The sequence below is a fragment of the Elephas maximus genome, chromosome 10, assembly GCF_024166365.1.
Source record: "Elephas maximus indicus isolate mEleMax1 chromosome 10, mEleMax1 primary haplotype, whole genome shotgun sequence".
NCBI lineage: Eukaryota > Metazoa > Chordata > Mammalia > Proboscidea > Elephantidae > Elephas > Elephas maximus.
In genome coordinates this window covers 6918398-6934148 of record NC_064828.1, presented here as the reverse complement: position 1 = coordinate 6934148, position 15751 = coordinate 6918398, and the positions used below count along the sequence as shown (strand labels likewise).

At 41.5% G+C, this 15751-nt stretch overlaps 1 protein-coding gene across 3 annotated transcripts in view; it reads right to left on the bottom strand.

Moving 5' to 3' along the window:
- Nucleotides 1-15751, bottom strand: part of FBN1 (fibrillin 1) — a 298816-nt gene that overhangs the window by 250988 nt on the left and 32077 nt on the right. For all 3 annotated transcript variants that reach the window (XM_049898546.1, XM_049898545.1, XM_049898544.1), the window contains exons 3-4: nucleotides 10719-10801; nucleotides 7724-7822 (exon numbers count right to left, since the gene is read on the bottom strand). In XM_049898546.1, coding sequence (XP_049754503.1) covers nucleotides 7724-7822; nucleotides 10719-10801 — 182 coding nt within the window. The remainder of the gene's footprint in view (nucleotides 1-7723; nucleotides 7823-10718; nucleotides 10802-15751) is intronic.

Sequence of the window (15751 nt, the reverse complement as noted above, 5' to 3'; positions counted from 1 at the left end):
CTTAACTGCTGCACCACCAGGGCTCCACAGCCCTATGTTGGTTGCTATTAAAAATGTTTTTCTCTTTGTTCCCCCATGTACAAAAGCAGAAATAACTCCTTTGTTGAAGCATTGTTATAGAAATCAAGCAACCCAGGAAATTGATTAAAACAGACTGTTATTTTAGGTTCTTATGATTCTATTAAAATATCTAAACCAAATGCTTTTTAACTAAAAAAACTATCTACAAATACACAAAAGAAGTGATTTCGTGAAAGCTTTGGATGATATTCTAAGTAGGTCAGGAAAAGGTGTATAACTGCTTTAAAATGTGTAGTTGAACTTAGCTTTATCCTATCTTAGAAAAACAGTAGGGATTAGGAAAAGCACAGGAAATGATGTCATCGGTCAAGCAGCATAGGAACTCAACCCACAAACTGATTTCAATTAAAGTGGTTCATGCCAAGAGCTAATTTCCATTCCCACACGAGCAACAAAGCCATTTAGCTTGTTCTGAGATAAAAAAGTTAGCAGTAGTTTAAATAGCGACTTTACGTTATTAGTTCAAGTTGAAAACCGGAATGCATTCTCCTTTCTGAGAAAGAATGATCAGTTCACATTCGAATGCAATATAATAAAAACCTCCCTGATATGCTTTCATATTTTCCCTACTCTGTCTTTCAGCTGAAACTTTTCCAACGTAAAATATTCCCGCTCCTTTGAGAAAGAAAACCACCGGTCAGACATGGGAAACATGAAGGTCTGATTATCCAAGTGGCCCTCTCATGCCAATGAACCAGGAATCCCTGGGCTGGGGGCAAACTCATCAAAACATAGCAGGATCCTAATTACCTGCTTTGCCAGAAACACATATACCATGAGAAACCTTGCATTTCTGTGTGAGTCTTAAATCTTTGAAAAAAAGAAAAGAAAAAGAGGATTCCTTTAAACGTGGGAGCAAACACTCATGATTTCTGTGGGGAAATAGAGGAACTAGGTGGGTATCTGCACTACACAAGAAGGGAGCAGTTGAAAGAGTATATATACACCAAGGGGCTTTACTTTAGGAGTCCCTGTGTGGCGCAAACGGTTAAGCGCTGGGCTACTAACCGAAAAGCTGATGGTTTGGATCCACTCAAAGGTGCCTGAGGAGAAAAATCAGACAATCCACATCTGAAAGATCATAGCCATTGAAGACCCCATGGAGTGCAGTTCTACCCTGAAACACATGGGGCCGCCATGAGTCGCAACTGACTCAACAGCAGCTGGGGTTTTTTTTTTTTTTTGAATCCTGCCATTGATTCACACTCTATATTTACTCTGATTTGAACAATACCAAACGTCAGATAATTAGGAAACAAGGTCTTATGTCTCTAGAAAAAGCAAACTGAAAAATAGGGGTTCTGCTTAAACTCATAGGGAAGCTATACCTTTGCCGGATCCTCCCAATACCCAACGTCAGAATACATTCCTAAACTCAGTCTGTGGCACTCGAAGTGTCAGTATGCATGCTTCTGCTGCCACATACAATTATTCCTGAGACCCCTATGTTATTAGAAGGGACGTCATCTAGAAGATAGGCAAGCAGGCTCAAAGGATTTCAAGTAAGGCTCCAGGTCCTGAAGTGAGCACAAAATGCTGATCCCACACTGAATTTTGTCTGTTCCAGACGACATCAGTCAGCCACTTCAGTAATTTAGTAAAGACTTACTACGCACCTTCCATCTGCCAGGCATCAGGGAGAACAGGAGAAACTTGCTCTAGCTTAGCTTATAGCCCAGTATAAATTAATTCCTAAAGTCCTAACCAAAACAGAACAATGTGAGTACACTGTGGGAATGAGAGAGACACAGCGCTGGCACTCAGGTTTAAATACCTCAGATAATGGTTTTCTTTGGGATGCATTAGGTTTGGAAGGATTCTAAAGGCCTGCCATCATCTTGGCAAGCACAACTGGCAGAAAGAACACTGGGAGCAATTTGCAAATAAGCATCTGTATGGCAAGCATGTGATTTTAATTTCGGCCCTAGGAAAAGTACAGACAGACAAATTAAGCAGCTAGATGAACTCCAGGACTCCACACCTGAGACAACAGATCCACAGAGGCAGCTGGAGTCACTGCAGGACAAAAACAATTCTCATTTAGAGAGCGCAGGCCTGATGCTTCCCATAACTGAATGAGTGCTCTGCAGTGCCTGAAGACATGCAGCTCAGAAGAGCAACTTCTAAGGTGCCTCGAGAAAACCTAGCAGAGCTGGAAAAAGTCCAAGGAAGGACAAGTTAAATGACAGCAGTGATAAAGGTGCTTCCATCGAGGGCAGATTGGAAAACAAACAACTCAACAGTTTCAAGGGCATGTCTGAGCAGGCAGCAGCACTCCCCTCCTCCATGTCCACATAAATCCCACACTTCCTGAAAATGCCGACACCACAATTCAAAAGTGTCAATCCTCCAATCTTCCGTATTCATTGACCAACTTTCACATGCATATGATGCAACTGAAAATACCATGGCTTGGGTCAGGCGCACCTTAGTCTTCAATATGACATCTTTGCTTTTCAACACTTTAAGGAGGTCCTTTGCGACAGATTTGCCCAATGCAACGCGTCTTTTGATTTCTTGACTGCTGCTTCCGTGGATGTTGACTGGGGATCCAAGTAAAATGAAATCCTTGACTTCAACCTTTTCTCCATACGGTATGATGAAAGGATACAATCCTGACGCACACCTTTCCTGGCTTTAAACCACTCAGTATCCCCTTGTTCTGTCCGAACAACTGCCTCTTGATCTATGTACAGGTTCCTCATGAGCACAATTAACTGTTCTGGAATTCCCATTCTTCTCAATGTTATCCATAATTTGTTGTGACCCACACAGTTGAATGTCTTTGCATAGTCAATAAAACACAGGGATACATTCTTCTGGTATTCTCTGCTTGCAGCCAGGATCCATCTGACATCAGCCATGATATCCCTGGTTGCACATCCCCTTCTGAATCCGGCCTGAATTTCTGACAGTTCCCTGTCGATATACTGCAGCAACTGCTTTTGAATGATCTTCAGTAAAATTCTACTTGCATGTGATATTAATGATACTGTTCAATAACTTCCACGTTCGATTGAATCACCTTTCTTGGAAATAGGTATAAATACGGATCTCTTCCAAATGGTTGGCCATGTAGCTGTCTTCCAAATTTCTTGGCATAGATGAACGAGCACTTCCAGCACTGCATCCACTTGTGGAAACATCTCAATTGCTGTTCTGTCTATTCCTGGAGCCTTGTTTTTGACAACTTCAATCTTTTCTCTGTTTATCATGATATGGCTTATTGGTCCAGTTGTGAGGATTTTTGTTTTCTTTATATTGAGGTGTAATCCATACTGAAGGCTGTCATATTTGATCTTCATCAGTAAGTGCTTCAAGCCCTCTTCACTTTCAGCAAGCAAGGCTGTGTCATGTGCATAACGCAGGTTGTTAACGACTCTTCCTCCAATCCTGATGCCCCGTTCTTCTTCATATAGTCCAGCATCTCCAATTATTTGCTCAGTGTACAGATTGAATAGGTATGGTAAAAGGATACAACCCTGATACACACCTTTCTTGACTTTAAACTAGGCAGTATCCCCTTGGTTCTGTTCAAACAACTGCCTCTTGATCTATGTACAGGTTCCTCATGAGCACAATTAAGTGTTCCAGAATCCCCATTCTTCACAATGTTATCCATAATTTGTTATGATCCACACAGGGAAACATCCTTCTGATATTCTCTGCTTTCACCCAGGATCTATCTGACATCAGCAATGATATCCCTGGTTCCATATCCTCTTCTGAATCCGGCCTGAATTTCCAGCAGTTCCCTGTCAATACACTCCTGCAGCCGTTTTTGAGTGATCTTCAGCAAAATTTTGCTTGTGTGTGATACTAATGATACTGTTCTATAATTTCCACATTTATTTGGGTCACCTTTCTTGGGAATAGGCATAAATATGGATCTCTTCCAGTTGGTTGGCCAGGTAGTTGTTTTCCAAATTCCTTGGCATAGAGGAGTGAGCACTTCCAGTGCTGCATTCGAATCCTGAAACTCAATTGATATTTCATCAATTCCTGGAGCCCTGTTTTTCACCAATGCCTTCAGAGCAGCTTGGACTTCTTCCTTCAGTACCATAGGTTCCTAATCATATGCTACCTCTTGAAATGGTTGAACATCAACTAATTCTTTTTGGTATAATGACTCTGTATATTCCGTCCATCTTCTTTTGATGCTTCCTGCATCGTCTAATATTTTCCCCATAGAATCCTTCACTATTGCAACTCGAGGCTTGAATTTTTTCTTCAATTCTTTCAGCTTGGGAAATGCCAAGTGTGTTCTTCCTTTTTGGCTTTCTATCTCTAGCTCTTTGCATGTCTTTATAATACTTTACTTTGTCCTCTCGAGCTGCTCTTTGAAATCTGTTCAGCTCTTTTACTTCGTCATTCCTTCCTTTTGCTTTACCTACTCAACATTCAAGAACAAGTTTCAGAGTCTCCTCTGACATCCTTTTTGGTCTTTTATTTCTTTTCTGTCTTTTTAATGACCTCTTGCTTTCTTCGTATATGATGTCTTGAAGTCATTCCACAACTCATCTGGTCTTCGGTCATTAGTGTTAAACACGTCAAATCTATTCTTGAAATGGTCTCTAAATTCAGGTGGGATATACTCAAGGTCATACTTTGGCTCTCGTGGTTGTTCTAATTTTCTTCAGTTTCAACTTGCACTTGCATATGAGCAATTGATGATCTATTCCAGAGTCGGCCCCTGGCCTTGTTCTGACTGATGATATGGAGCTTTTCTATTGTTTCTTTCCACAGATTTAGTCAGTTTGATTCTTGTGTATTCCTTCTGGCAAGGTCCATGTGTATAGTCACCGTTCCTGTTGGTGAAAAAAGGTATTTGCAATGAAGAAGTCGTTCATCTTGCAAAATTCTAACATGCCATCTCCAGCACTGTTTCTATCACCAAGGCCATATTTTCCAACTACCAATCCTTCTTCGTTTCCAACTTTCACATTCCAATCACCAGTAATTATCAATACACTCTGATTGCACATTTGATCAATTTCAGACTGCAGAAGCTGGTAAAAATCTTCTATTTCTTCATCTTTGGCCCTAGTGGTTGGTGCATAAATTTGAATAATAGACATATTAACTGGTCTTCCTTGTAGGCATATGGATATTATCCTATCACTGACAATGTTGTACTTCAGGATAGATCTTGAAATGTTCTTTTTGATAATGAATGAAACGCCATTCCTCTTCAACTTGTCATTCCCAGGGTAGTAGACCATATGACTGTCTGATTCAAAATGGCCAATACCGATCCATTTCAGCTCACTAATGCCTAGGATACCGATCTTCATCCGTTCCATTTCATTTTTTCTGATTTCCAATTTTCCTAGATTCATACGTTGTACATTCCAGGTTCTGATTATTAATGGATGTTTGCAGCTGTTTCTTCTCATTTTGAGTTGTGCCACATCAGCGAATGAATGTCCTGAAAGCTTTACTCCATCCATGTCATTAAGGTCGACTCTACTTTGAGGAGGCAGCTCTTCCCTAGTCATCTTTTGAGTACCTTCCAACCTAGGGGACTCATCTTCCAGCACTATATCAGACAATGTTCCACTGCTATTCATAAGGTTTTCACTGGCTAATTCTTTTCAGAAGTAGACTGCTGGGTCCTTCTTCCTAGTCTGTCTTAATCTAGAAGCTCAGTTGAACTTTGTCCACTAAGGGTGACCCTGCTGGTATCTGAATACCGGTGGCATAGCTTCCAGCATCACAGCAACACACAAGTTCCCACAGTATGACAAATTGACAGACACATGGGAGCATTAGGCAGTAGGGAAATGTAAATTAAAAACCACAATGAGGTATCACTACAACCTATCAGAACAGCTAAAATAAAAAATAGTGACAACACCAAATGTTGGCGAGGATGCAGAGAAACTAATCAGTCATATGTTGCTAGTGGGAATGTAAAATGGCACAGCCACTGAGAAGATAGTTTGGAAGTTTCTTAAAAAGCTAAACATGCAACCACCTTACAACCCAGTAACTCTACTCCTGGGTATTTATCCCAAAGAAATGAAGACTCAGCTGAGATCAAATGAGAATATACTACATACTATGCAATAAGCAAGAACCAAAACAAACAAACAAAAAAAAAAAACCTTGCCATTGAGTCAATTCAAACTCATAGCAACCCTATAGAACAGAGTAGAACTGCTAACCTTTTGGTTAGCAGCTGAGCTCTTAACCAGTGTGTCACCAGGGCTCCAGACAAGAGTTCCACCCAATTTACAATTGGCTGTATTTCCCCCAAAAGAAGATTCTGAGACAAGAATTTGAGAGCAAGTAGTTTATTTTGGACATAATCCCAGGAAATACCGGTAGGAGAGTGGAGAAGTGAGACAGGGAAGAGAAAGAAGCTAATAAACGTACATTATCAAGCCTAAGAACACAGCAGGCAACGGGGGCACCATCCCACTAGGGAACTTCAGGAGACAGTGCAGAACACACCTTGTAGTCATCCCAACCGAAAGGCAAGGAAGCTGGGGTAGGTATCTATCCAACAACTGTCTGTCTGTCATTGGGTAAGCATTGTTTCTGGGGCCTTTAATGATCCAGCACTTTCAGCTTGCCCTGCATGCACACTTGGCATGCTCCCTGGCCAGAAACCTTTTATAAAGCCCTCAGGTAGTCACACGTGTCTACCCACATATGCTAAGGGATATGAGTGGGCACCAAGAGTCCCTGCTACATAAGACTACTAGCTTTATCCTGCTAATTGGCTTATGAGAGCCACTTTACATGTTACGGTCCAATGAACTCTGACTACACTGAAGTCTCTGCTTGCAAGAGACAAAAGAGAATGCACTTACTACCACAAGACATTTCCTTAAAACCGTGTCAAAAAAGAAAACATTGGAAATGGGGACTGGAAAGGGAAACTCAGTTGGTTTTTGCCTTGGTTATGGTTATGGAGTTCAGGAGCTGTTTATATAGACTTGTACCTTAACTTTTTTAACAAACAGCAGTGACTCACCTCCTTCCCAACTCCCACTTCTCCCCTGACTCACTACTGAGGCCTCCTTGTGAAAAATAATAATACTAGCAAAGGGAGCAAGGAAAGGTTCCCAAGAATGAACTGTAGCTGTTTACTTGGCATCAGAGAATGAACAAATTAAAAAATTATGAAAGGGAAAATATGTCCGGTCTTCTTGATTAATGGCTTCCAGATTAATGCCTAAATGACTTCTTGCATTTATCTTCTTCCAAAGGAGGGGACTGAGTTTTAAATAAGTGTTTAATCAGATTCATGTTTCAGTACCTCATGGAAGAATGACCAGTTTTCATGAGCTAAAAACTTTCCTTAAACAATCATTTCATTAAGCGCCTTTGATGGTGTTTACACTGGAGATACAAAGATGACTAAGGTTCATCTACATAAAAGAGGATATGAACTTTATATTGTCCACAGGAACCATGCCCATAGGTAAGCTTCCAATAAAGAGGGGAGAAGGGAAATGAGAGGCAAGACTGAGGAAAGACATTCCAAGTACTGTGGGTAGAACAGAGAAGGCAGATGTTCTAGTGAAAACAAGAGAATGTACTGCAGGCAAGAGAAAAGCCAGAAACAAATTTAGGAGAAAATAGGGCATAACCACATAAAATAATATTATATATAATGACATGTTATACTCACTGGATCTGGAGCCACAGGAAGGAGATATCTGACCAGATGGGCAAGTGCACATATTTGGCCTAGAACAAAATCCATCTCCACAGGAATGCCGGCAAATGGCTGTGAATAAAACCATAGGTCCATTAGCACAGAATTCAGAGTATGGTAAATTACAGGGGCCCAATCCTCCTATTGAAGGAGTCCTGGTGGCACAGTGGTTAAAGCACTCAGCTGCTAACCAAAAGGTCGCCGGTTCAAACCCATCAGCCACTCTGTGGAAGAAAGATGTGGGAGTCTGTTTCCATAAAGATGACAGCCTTGGAAACCCTATGGGGCAGTTCTCTTCCATCCTATAGGGGCACTATGAGTTGGAATTAACTTAATGGCAATGGATTATGTAATCTTCATATTAAAGGAGCCCTGGTGGCCCAATGATTAAGCGCTTGGCCATTAACCAAACGGCTGGCAGTTCAAACCCACCCAGCGGCTCTGTAGGAGAGAAGACATGGCAATCTGCTTCCTAATGACTGTTGTTTGGTGCCATCCAGTCAAACCTTCAACTCATGGCAACCCAATGTGACAGGGTAGAACTGCCCCATAGGGTTTTCTAGGTTGTAATCTTTACAGGAGGAGCCCTGGTGATGCAGTGGTTAAAGCAATCAGCTGCTAACCAAACGGTCTGTGGTTTGTACCACCAGCCACTCTGTGGGAGAAAGATGTGGCAGTCTGCTTCCATAAGGAGACCCTACTGTGCCCTACAGGGTCTTTATGAGTCAGAATCACCTCGACAGCAACGGGTTTGGTTTAGTTTTGGTTAATCTTTAGCAGTGCTTAAGCACTGCACCACCAGGGCTCTTTTTGAAAAAATTACAGCCTAGGACACCCTGTGGGGCAGTTCTACTCTGTCACACAGGTGGATAAGAGTTGAAAATAGGCTTGATGACACCTAACAACATAACAGTTCTCGTATTAGGAGAACTGGGCTTTCAGGCCCCTCATTAACTTTGCCATGATGCCTATGAGACCTTAGGCTTCAGGGCTATTCGTCCATGAACAAGCCCACTGGATTAAATGAGTTCTGGTTTCCGAAGTCTGTAAATCCCTTATCCTATCAGTCATTTTCACCGCTCCCTCACACATCCTCAGCACTCAATCAACCAGAAAGCTCAGAACACCCCACAAAGGGAAAAGAAAAGAAGATCCTGCACCTAGGCGTTTTGTTATGTTTACACGCATTCTGTTTTTATATTAACCCTATGGTTTAATTATATAAAAATTGCAGTAGTATTTTGGGGAGACAATTTTATTGCAAATGTTTCACATTTAGCAATTTTTGTAAAAGCACCGTGTCTCGCTAAGACAACTTTTAGATTCCGCCAGTTTAGGTCATATGATCTTGAATGGCTCTGACCCTGTATTTCTGCCCTGTTCTGAATTACAACAGCAATTCGAGGGGGAATGTTGGACTTCACTGCAGCAGTACTGAACCCACAGTCAGGAAGTGATATGAACATAAATCATCACACCACTCAGGGATTAATATCATACTAGAAGTGAATGCTCTCCTAGTGTCCAAAAAAGTATGCTTCAGTTGCAAATGATTTATATTTAACAGCAGACTAACATTTGATCACCACCTTTCCTCCAAGGAGCCTTGGTGGCACAGTGCTTAAGTGCTTGGCTACTAACCAAAAGCTTGGTGGTTCGAACCCACCTGCCACTCCAGGGGAGAAAGATGTGGCAGTCTTTTTCCATAAAAGATTACAGCCTTGGAAACTCTCTGGGGTAGTTCTACTCTGTCCTACAGGGTTCCTATGAATCGAAATCAACTCAACAACAATGGGGTTGGACCTCTTCTTCAAACACCTATTTAACCTTGCAAGAGAAATCTGAGATGAGCAAGGCTAAGACAATACACTTGATAGAAAGCGCATAAAAATACCGAAAGAGCCTAGGATGCAGATTGCAAACCATGATGAAACAAGCTGTCAAAGATCCTAAAAATACTTATTTAAATACGTGAAGACAGCATTTCCCAGATCATTCTATAGAATGCTGGAGGAAAGGGTTCTGTTATCAAGTTCGTTCAGAAAGCTGTGAATATAATTCTGACCCTCTCTTAGTGATTCAACTCTGGATCTTGAAATAAATCACCAAACTCCAAACGAGTAAGTTGCTTTCTGATTAAAATCAAGAATTGGGAAAGGGATGAGCTTTTTCAGGTTACCAAACGAATACTGGCTGAAATATTCTACTGTTCTCTACAAGCAAGTCCTGGCCAAGTAACAGGGTATGTACTAAGTGAGCCCTTTATGTACTTTCATCTCTAAATTTTAAATGGAGTTCTCTGAAAACTGAAAATTATTTTGCAGGTACAATGACTAAAAGCTCACCAAGGGCATATTCTTTAACTAATTTGACTTGGTATCTCCATTAATTAACACCTTGTCTGGCATGTGGTTTGGCACTCAACATTTGTGGAATACTACAAGAATCTGGAGGTTTACCACAGCAGCCAAATCAATAGAAGAGTCTCTGGTACCATCTGAGTTCTTCTACAGTCTTCTCAATGGTCCTCACTTGATGTTTTGCCCCCTTCCTTTCCCCTCTGTCCAGGAGTTAGAGCTGTTCTTGGCCTCCCACCAAGAGCCACCCAAATTCAATCAATATATACCAGATTTGGACAGCCCTGTAGGTGGTCGATAAATTAGAAGTTACAATAAGGAAAGCCTATGGGGCCAGGCACAACATACGTAAATTAGATGCAACTTCTGAAAAAGCGTCCCTATGGCTCTATTCCCTATGTCACAAAAGTACTCTAATGATAGTGGTTTGACCAAGTTAATGTATTTCCCAATTTGGATTCTGAAAAAGTAGGAAAGCTGAGCGCAGGAAGGCTCTGCTACGAACATGTTAATGGTATGTAGTTGCAAAGCACCCAAATATGAAGAATCACCATGCAACCAAAACCAACAAAGGCAGAGCATGCAGAGCGACAGGCCGGCCCTTTACTTACGGACAATACACTGATTTCCACCAGGCAAGGTTTTCCATCCAGGGCAACAGTAAGCATTATAACGTGATCCACAGACATTGGGTCTGAAACAAAAAACACAAGAATTCAATTTAAAAAGAAGATATGACCAAATACAAGGAAAGTATCCTCAAGTTACAAGAGCAAGGAGAACCTTGGCAGACAGAGAAAAGTAAACTCATGGAACTCAATGCTGGTTTGGTAGTTTGGGACACTTTAAGAAAATGATACCAACACCAAAAAAAACCAAACTCATTGCTGTCCAGTTAGTTTCAACTCATGGCGACCCTACACATGACAGAGTATAACTGAGCTCCACAGGGTCTTCTTGGCTGTAATCTTTACAGAAGTAGATTGCCAGGCCTTTCTTCTGCAACACTGCTGGGTGGGTTCGAACCACCAAACTTTCAGTTAGTAGCTGAGAGCAAGCCATTTGTGCCTCCCAGCGACCTTAATATAATAATCCCAATACGGATATCCCTTAAGATCACCTATGCATACAATCCATCAGGAAAATAAAAGCCAGAGATGCAAAATATAGTACGTTCGATCCCAAAAGACAGATGTAAAAATTTATGGAGCCATAAGAGTCTAACTTAAACAATAAACTTCCTACCAACTTGGTTGAGAACAATTATAATATAGTCTACTGCACAGAGGGTATTAAATTTCTACTCTTTGAAGCTATGTATTTTTTTCCAATGGCCCATCTCACCTCTAAAATGTTACCACATTCTTCTTTTCACCAGAATTACAGGAATGCAAACTCTGACTTTAGTCAGAAAAAATAAAAGGCAAAACATGTAAATATTTCTCTAGCAAGAGTTTGGAGATACAGCTGATACAGACAGTTATAGGAAAATACAGTCAGCATTGTTCCGGCCTTCTTATTTACAGACAGTTCATCTCATGTCTTGGAGAAAGAACCCGGATGATCCCTGTATTTCACAATTTAAGGTAGCAACTGGGTAAGGATCTAGCTACTTCTACACTGACAAGCTAGGACAGAGACTAGAACACGCAAAGATCCAAAAGAAACCATTCATTTTAGCTTGCCACATTCGGAGAGCCTGAACGTTGACGCGTGCTGCCAGAGTTCAGGGGCAGATAAGGGAGGTCAGACGTTCTGCAATCAAGCCCACAGATGACGAGCTTGCTGGTATCAGGCTGCAGCCCCCAGCACAAGCCCTGGAAACAACTACATACTAAAGTGCATCTTAGCCAGGGTCCACACACACACACACACACACACACACATCTTCTCCCTGTGGGACAGCACAGGCTCTTCCATTGCCTCTGAACTCGGTGCTGTGACAGGATTGGGAACAATGTAAGGTCTTCATTCCTGTCCTTTTCTCCCTGCAGAGAGCCCAGGACACTGCCGGACACAACGCACACTTCACACCAACTGATGCCGAGGCCAGAAAGAGACATAGAAGAAAGATGGAAATGCCAGAGAAAGGGCCTTAGGCCCACACCTTGCAGCCCAGGCTTCTCCAGGGCCAGCAGAAAGGGACTGGTCAGAGGAAGGATACGTGCCTGACCTGGGGCCTCTCTGAGCCTTAGCTTGCTCTTTTACAACTGAGGACAGTGAAATGTCTGCCATGTCCACATTATGTGTGTGTACACACTCACACACACACCAGACGGGATACACGTCCACATTATGTGTGTGTACACACTCACACACACACCAGATGGGATAACGGACACAGAATCTCCATACGTGAATGCATACTGCAGCACTAGCACCACGATGGAATCATTTCTGACCTAAATTACCTACTCAGCCAAAGGAACCACAAGGCACGAAGAAAGCAGGGAAGACTTCATGAAGAATTCTAAATCAATGGCTCTCAATTCTTTGTCCCTCCTGTGACGAAGGAGTGCCCTAGACTACTGTCCAGAGTGCCTAGAACTGCCTGGGAAGCTCAGAACCCAGGAAAGGAAAAGTGAGAGGAGAATGCTGGGGCTGGAATGAAGGGAACACTCAAACCTTCCAAGCTTTGTGGAAGTTCTCTCAACCTAAAATGTCAGTCCAGGCCAAAGTCAACCTTCTCAAACCCTTCCCACCAAGAGCCATTACAGTAACCCCACTGGATCCAGTCCAACTCCAGACCAACCTTGGAACCGCTTCAGAGGACCCCTCAGCCTTTGCAGGGCGCCCTGTGGTTGGAGGCACTGTGCTTTTCAAACAAAAACAAGGACATGTTGTCTGACAGGAATGACTGTATTTCGGGAGTAACAACACACAGTAACAGGGTAGAAACAGCTAAGAAACAAGGGTCCAGCATCAGTAACTACAGTCCTATTAAATAAGATACCTGATTTTCCTAAATATTTGAAAATTCATAGTAACATAAACTTTATTATTTTTAAATGCTTAGAATTTAGAAATTGATAAAGTAAAATAGGTACTAAGCACTTAAATACCTACAACCAAAACATGGAAGATTTTACAGTGGTTACTAAACAACACGTAAACGTTTTAACCCTTCTAGTGGCTACATAACTGAGGAAACAGTTGTGGGGGGAAAGGAGGGGGGAACCGCTAGAGAGCTCACTGCCTCCTCTTACACAGGGGAGGGAACGGAAGCAGCTGACCCAAGAAACAGGTGCAAGCCATTACATCATATCCTAAACAACCAAGAGAAGAGCTAAAAGCGATACAATAATTATTTTAAGAACTGGAGAGGAGAAGAGGGAGAAGAAAAGTATAGATACACTAAGTGAGTTCAGTTCACGTGTTTAATAGCAAGGAGCCAATGTGTACCATTTAAATCTAGACAAGGAGGTAAAAGAACAGTAGATGGTGTTACGGAGATAAACACAAGAACTAAAAACAGAAATGCTTGAAAGATCAGGACCTGGAGAATCAGAGGGAGAGTTCCTTTGCTTTTTTATTTAATGCTCATCCAAGCTGCTGATTTTCTAAGTATGTGCTGTTATGCTTTGATCATCATGTTTTAAAGAATGACTGTACTTTAAAAGTCTCAACATCTTATCTCATAAATACCGTACAGTCCCCAAAGTTCCCATTCATTACTGCATTGCGTTTTCACCTCGCTGCATTTCTTAAAATTCTATAAAATGTGGGATCGTGATTTTTGTTTGCATCCTCTGAATCATTTATGTTTTCTAACTTTACTCTGCTATAATGCATGATTTAATTTCAGTTAAATAATTCAAATTTCCAACAACCACCTCAAGTGACAATGACTGTTTCACTCACATTGCCATGTGTTCTTTAACACAACTAAATAGTCCCATCTCATGTGGCTTAACGCAAAGTATCAGAAAGATGTAGGAGTTCTCTTCTGCTGATTTTGATCTTGAGAACCACAAATTAGCAGAGCTTGTTCAGGTAAACTGGATGGCATTCGTTCTACTTACACACAGAAAAAAAACAGCTCTAATTATAGAAATAAAAGAGTGTGTTTTTTGAGTTGGAAAGTACTAAAACATGTAAAGTCTAAAGGAGACATACTGAATTCTTTCCATTATAAAATATTTTATTCTAAGGTTTCAGACCAAAAAGCATTCACAAAGTAGATAAATCTTTAATGAAGTTAATCCCTTGTGTAAACGCAGCACTCATATTTTTCTCTTGCTCTTCCCTTCATCAGCCACGTCCACCTCCCACCTCAGCCACATCAAACACAAAGCCAGAGAACACCCAGTGCAAGTAGCCGTAGCATTGGACAAACCAAAGGAAAAACTCAAAGGCAAAAGAGCTAAGAGCTTAGTTCTTTATGCTTTAGCACTATGCTAGGTGCTTAAGATATATTATTTCGTCCTTATGCTAACTAGTCCTTTGAGGCAAGTTCTATCATTATTGTCTCTAACACTAAAGAAGCTATGGCTTAGGAAGGTTAAATAAATTAGCCAAGGTCCTCTAGCTTAGAAGTACAGAATGGGGATTTGAACTCAGGAAGTTTGGCTTCAGAGTACACTTTCTCAACTCCTATGCTAAGGCAAAGATGTATTTAGGAGATGCGATGGTATGTCATTCAACAGCATTTATGGCAACATGAGTAACAAAAATCACAAAATGTCCATCAATAGACCGAAACCAAAGCATAAGCCGTTTTTACCTGCACAGTCATTCCTATTTCCAGGGGATTGATTCCAGGACCCCCACGGGTACCAAAATCCAAGGATGCCCAAGTCCCTTATATAAAATGGCCTAGTATTTGCATATAACCTATGCACATCCTCCCGTATATTTTAAATCATCTCTATATTACCTATACCTGATAGAACATAAATGCTATGTAAGCAGTTGTTATACTGTATTATTCAGGGAATGACGAAAAGACAAAAAAGTCTGTATGCGTTCAGTACAGGTGCAACCATTGTAGGTCTAACTACACAGTACAGTCAGCAACAACATAGTATCTTCTTTCGAATATTTTCGATCCGAGGTCAGTTAAATCCACAGATGCGGAACCTGACAATCAGAGGGTGGGCTGTATCCTAACGGTCCATGAGGAGAACAGAGAAATGCACTTATATTCCACTTTGCCACTGTCTACCAATTTTTTAAAGCAGCTCCGTCTTCATCTGTAACTTTTCTTACCAGTTACTTCCAACGCTGTGCTCTGCAACAACCCACCTCTAACTGTCCTGGGGGTGGGTGAGCCTCAGCAGGCTTGATACTTGGATCCAGTTCAGACACAGCACTCAAAGATTGGCTGGGTTAGCGAAAACCTCTCTCAGTGAAGTAAACAGCTGGGCTGTACCACACCTGACCACATCATTGTAAGAACTGTAAGAGTTGCAAGGTGTCTATAACGTGCCTGTATCCCTTACCCAGGCCCACTTGGTAAGGCCTCTTCAAGTCTGGCCTCTCTTCTAGCAAGACAGCCTTTCTGCTTCCTATCCCAAGTGCAAAACTCCTTTTCAGACAAGACCGGAGTAATAAAAATAAGTTCTGGACCAATAACAACCAAAATATATGTGAGTGGTTATACAAACATGTACATAGGATATGTGTATATGGGTGTGAATATGTG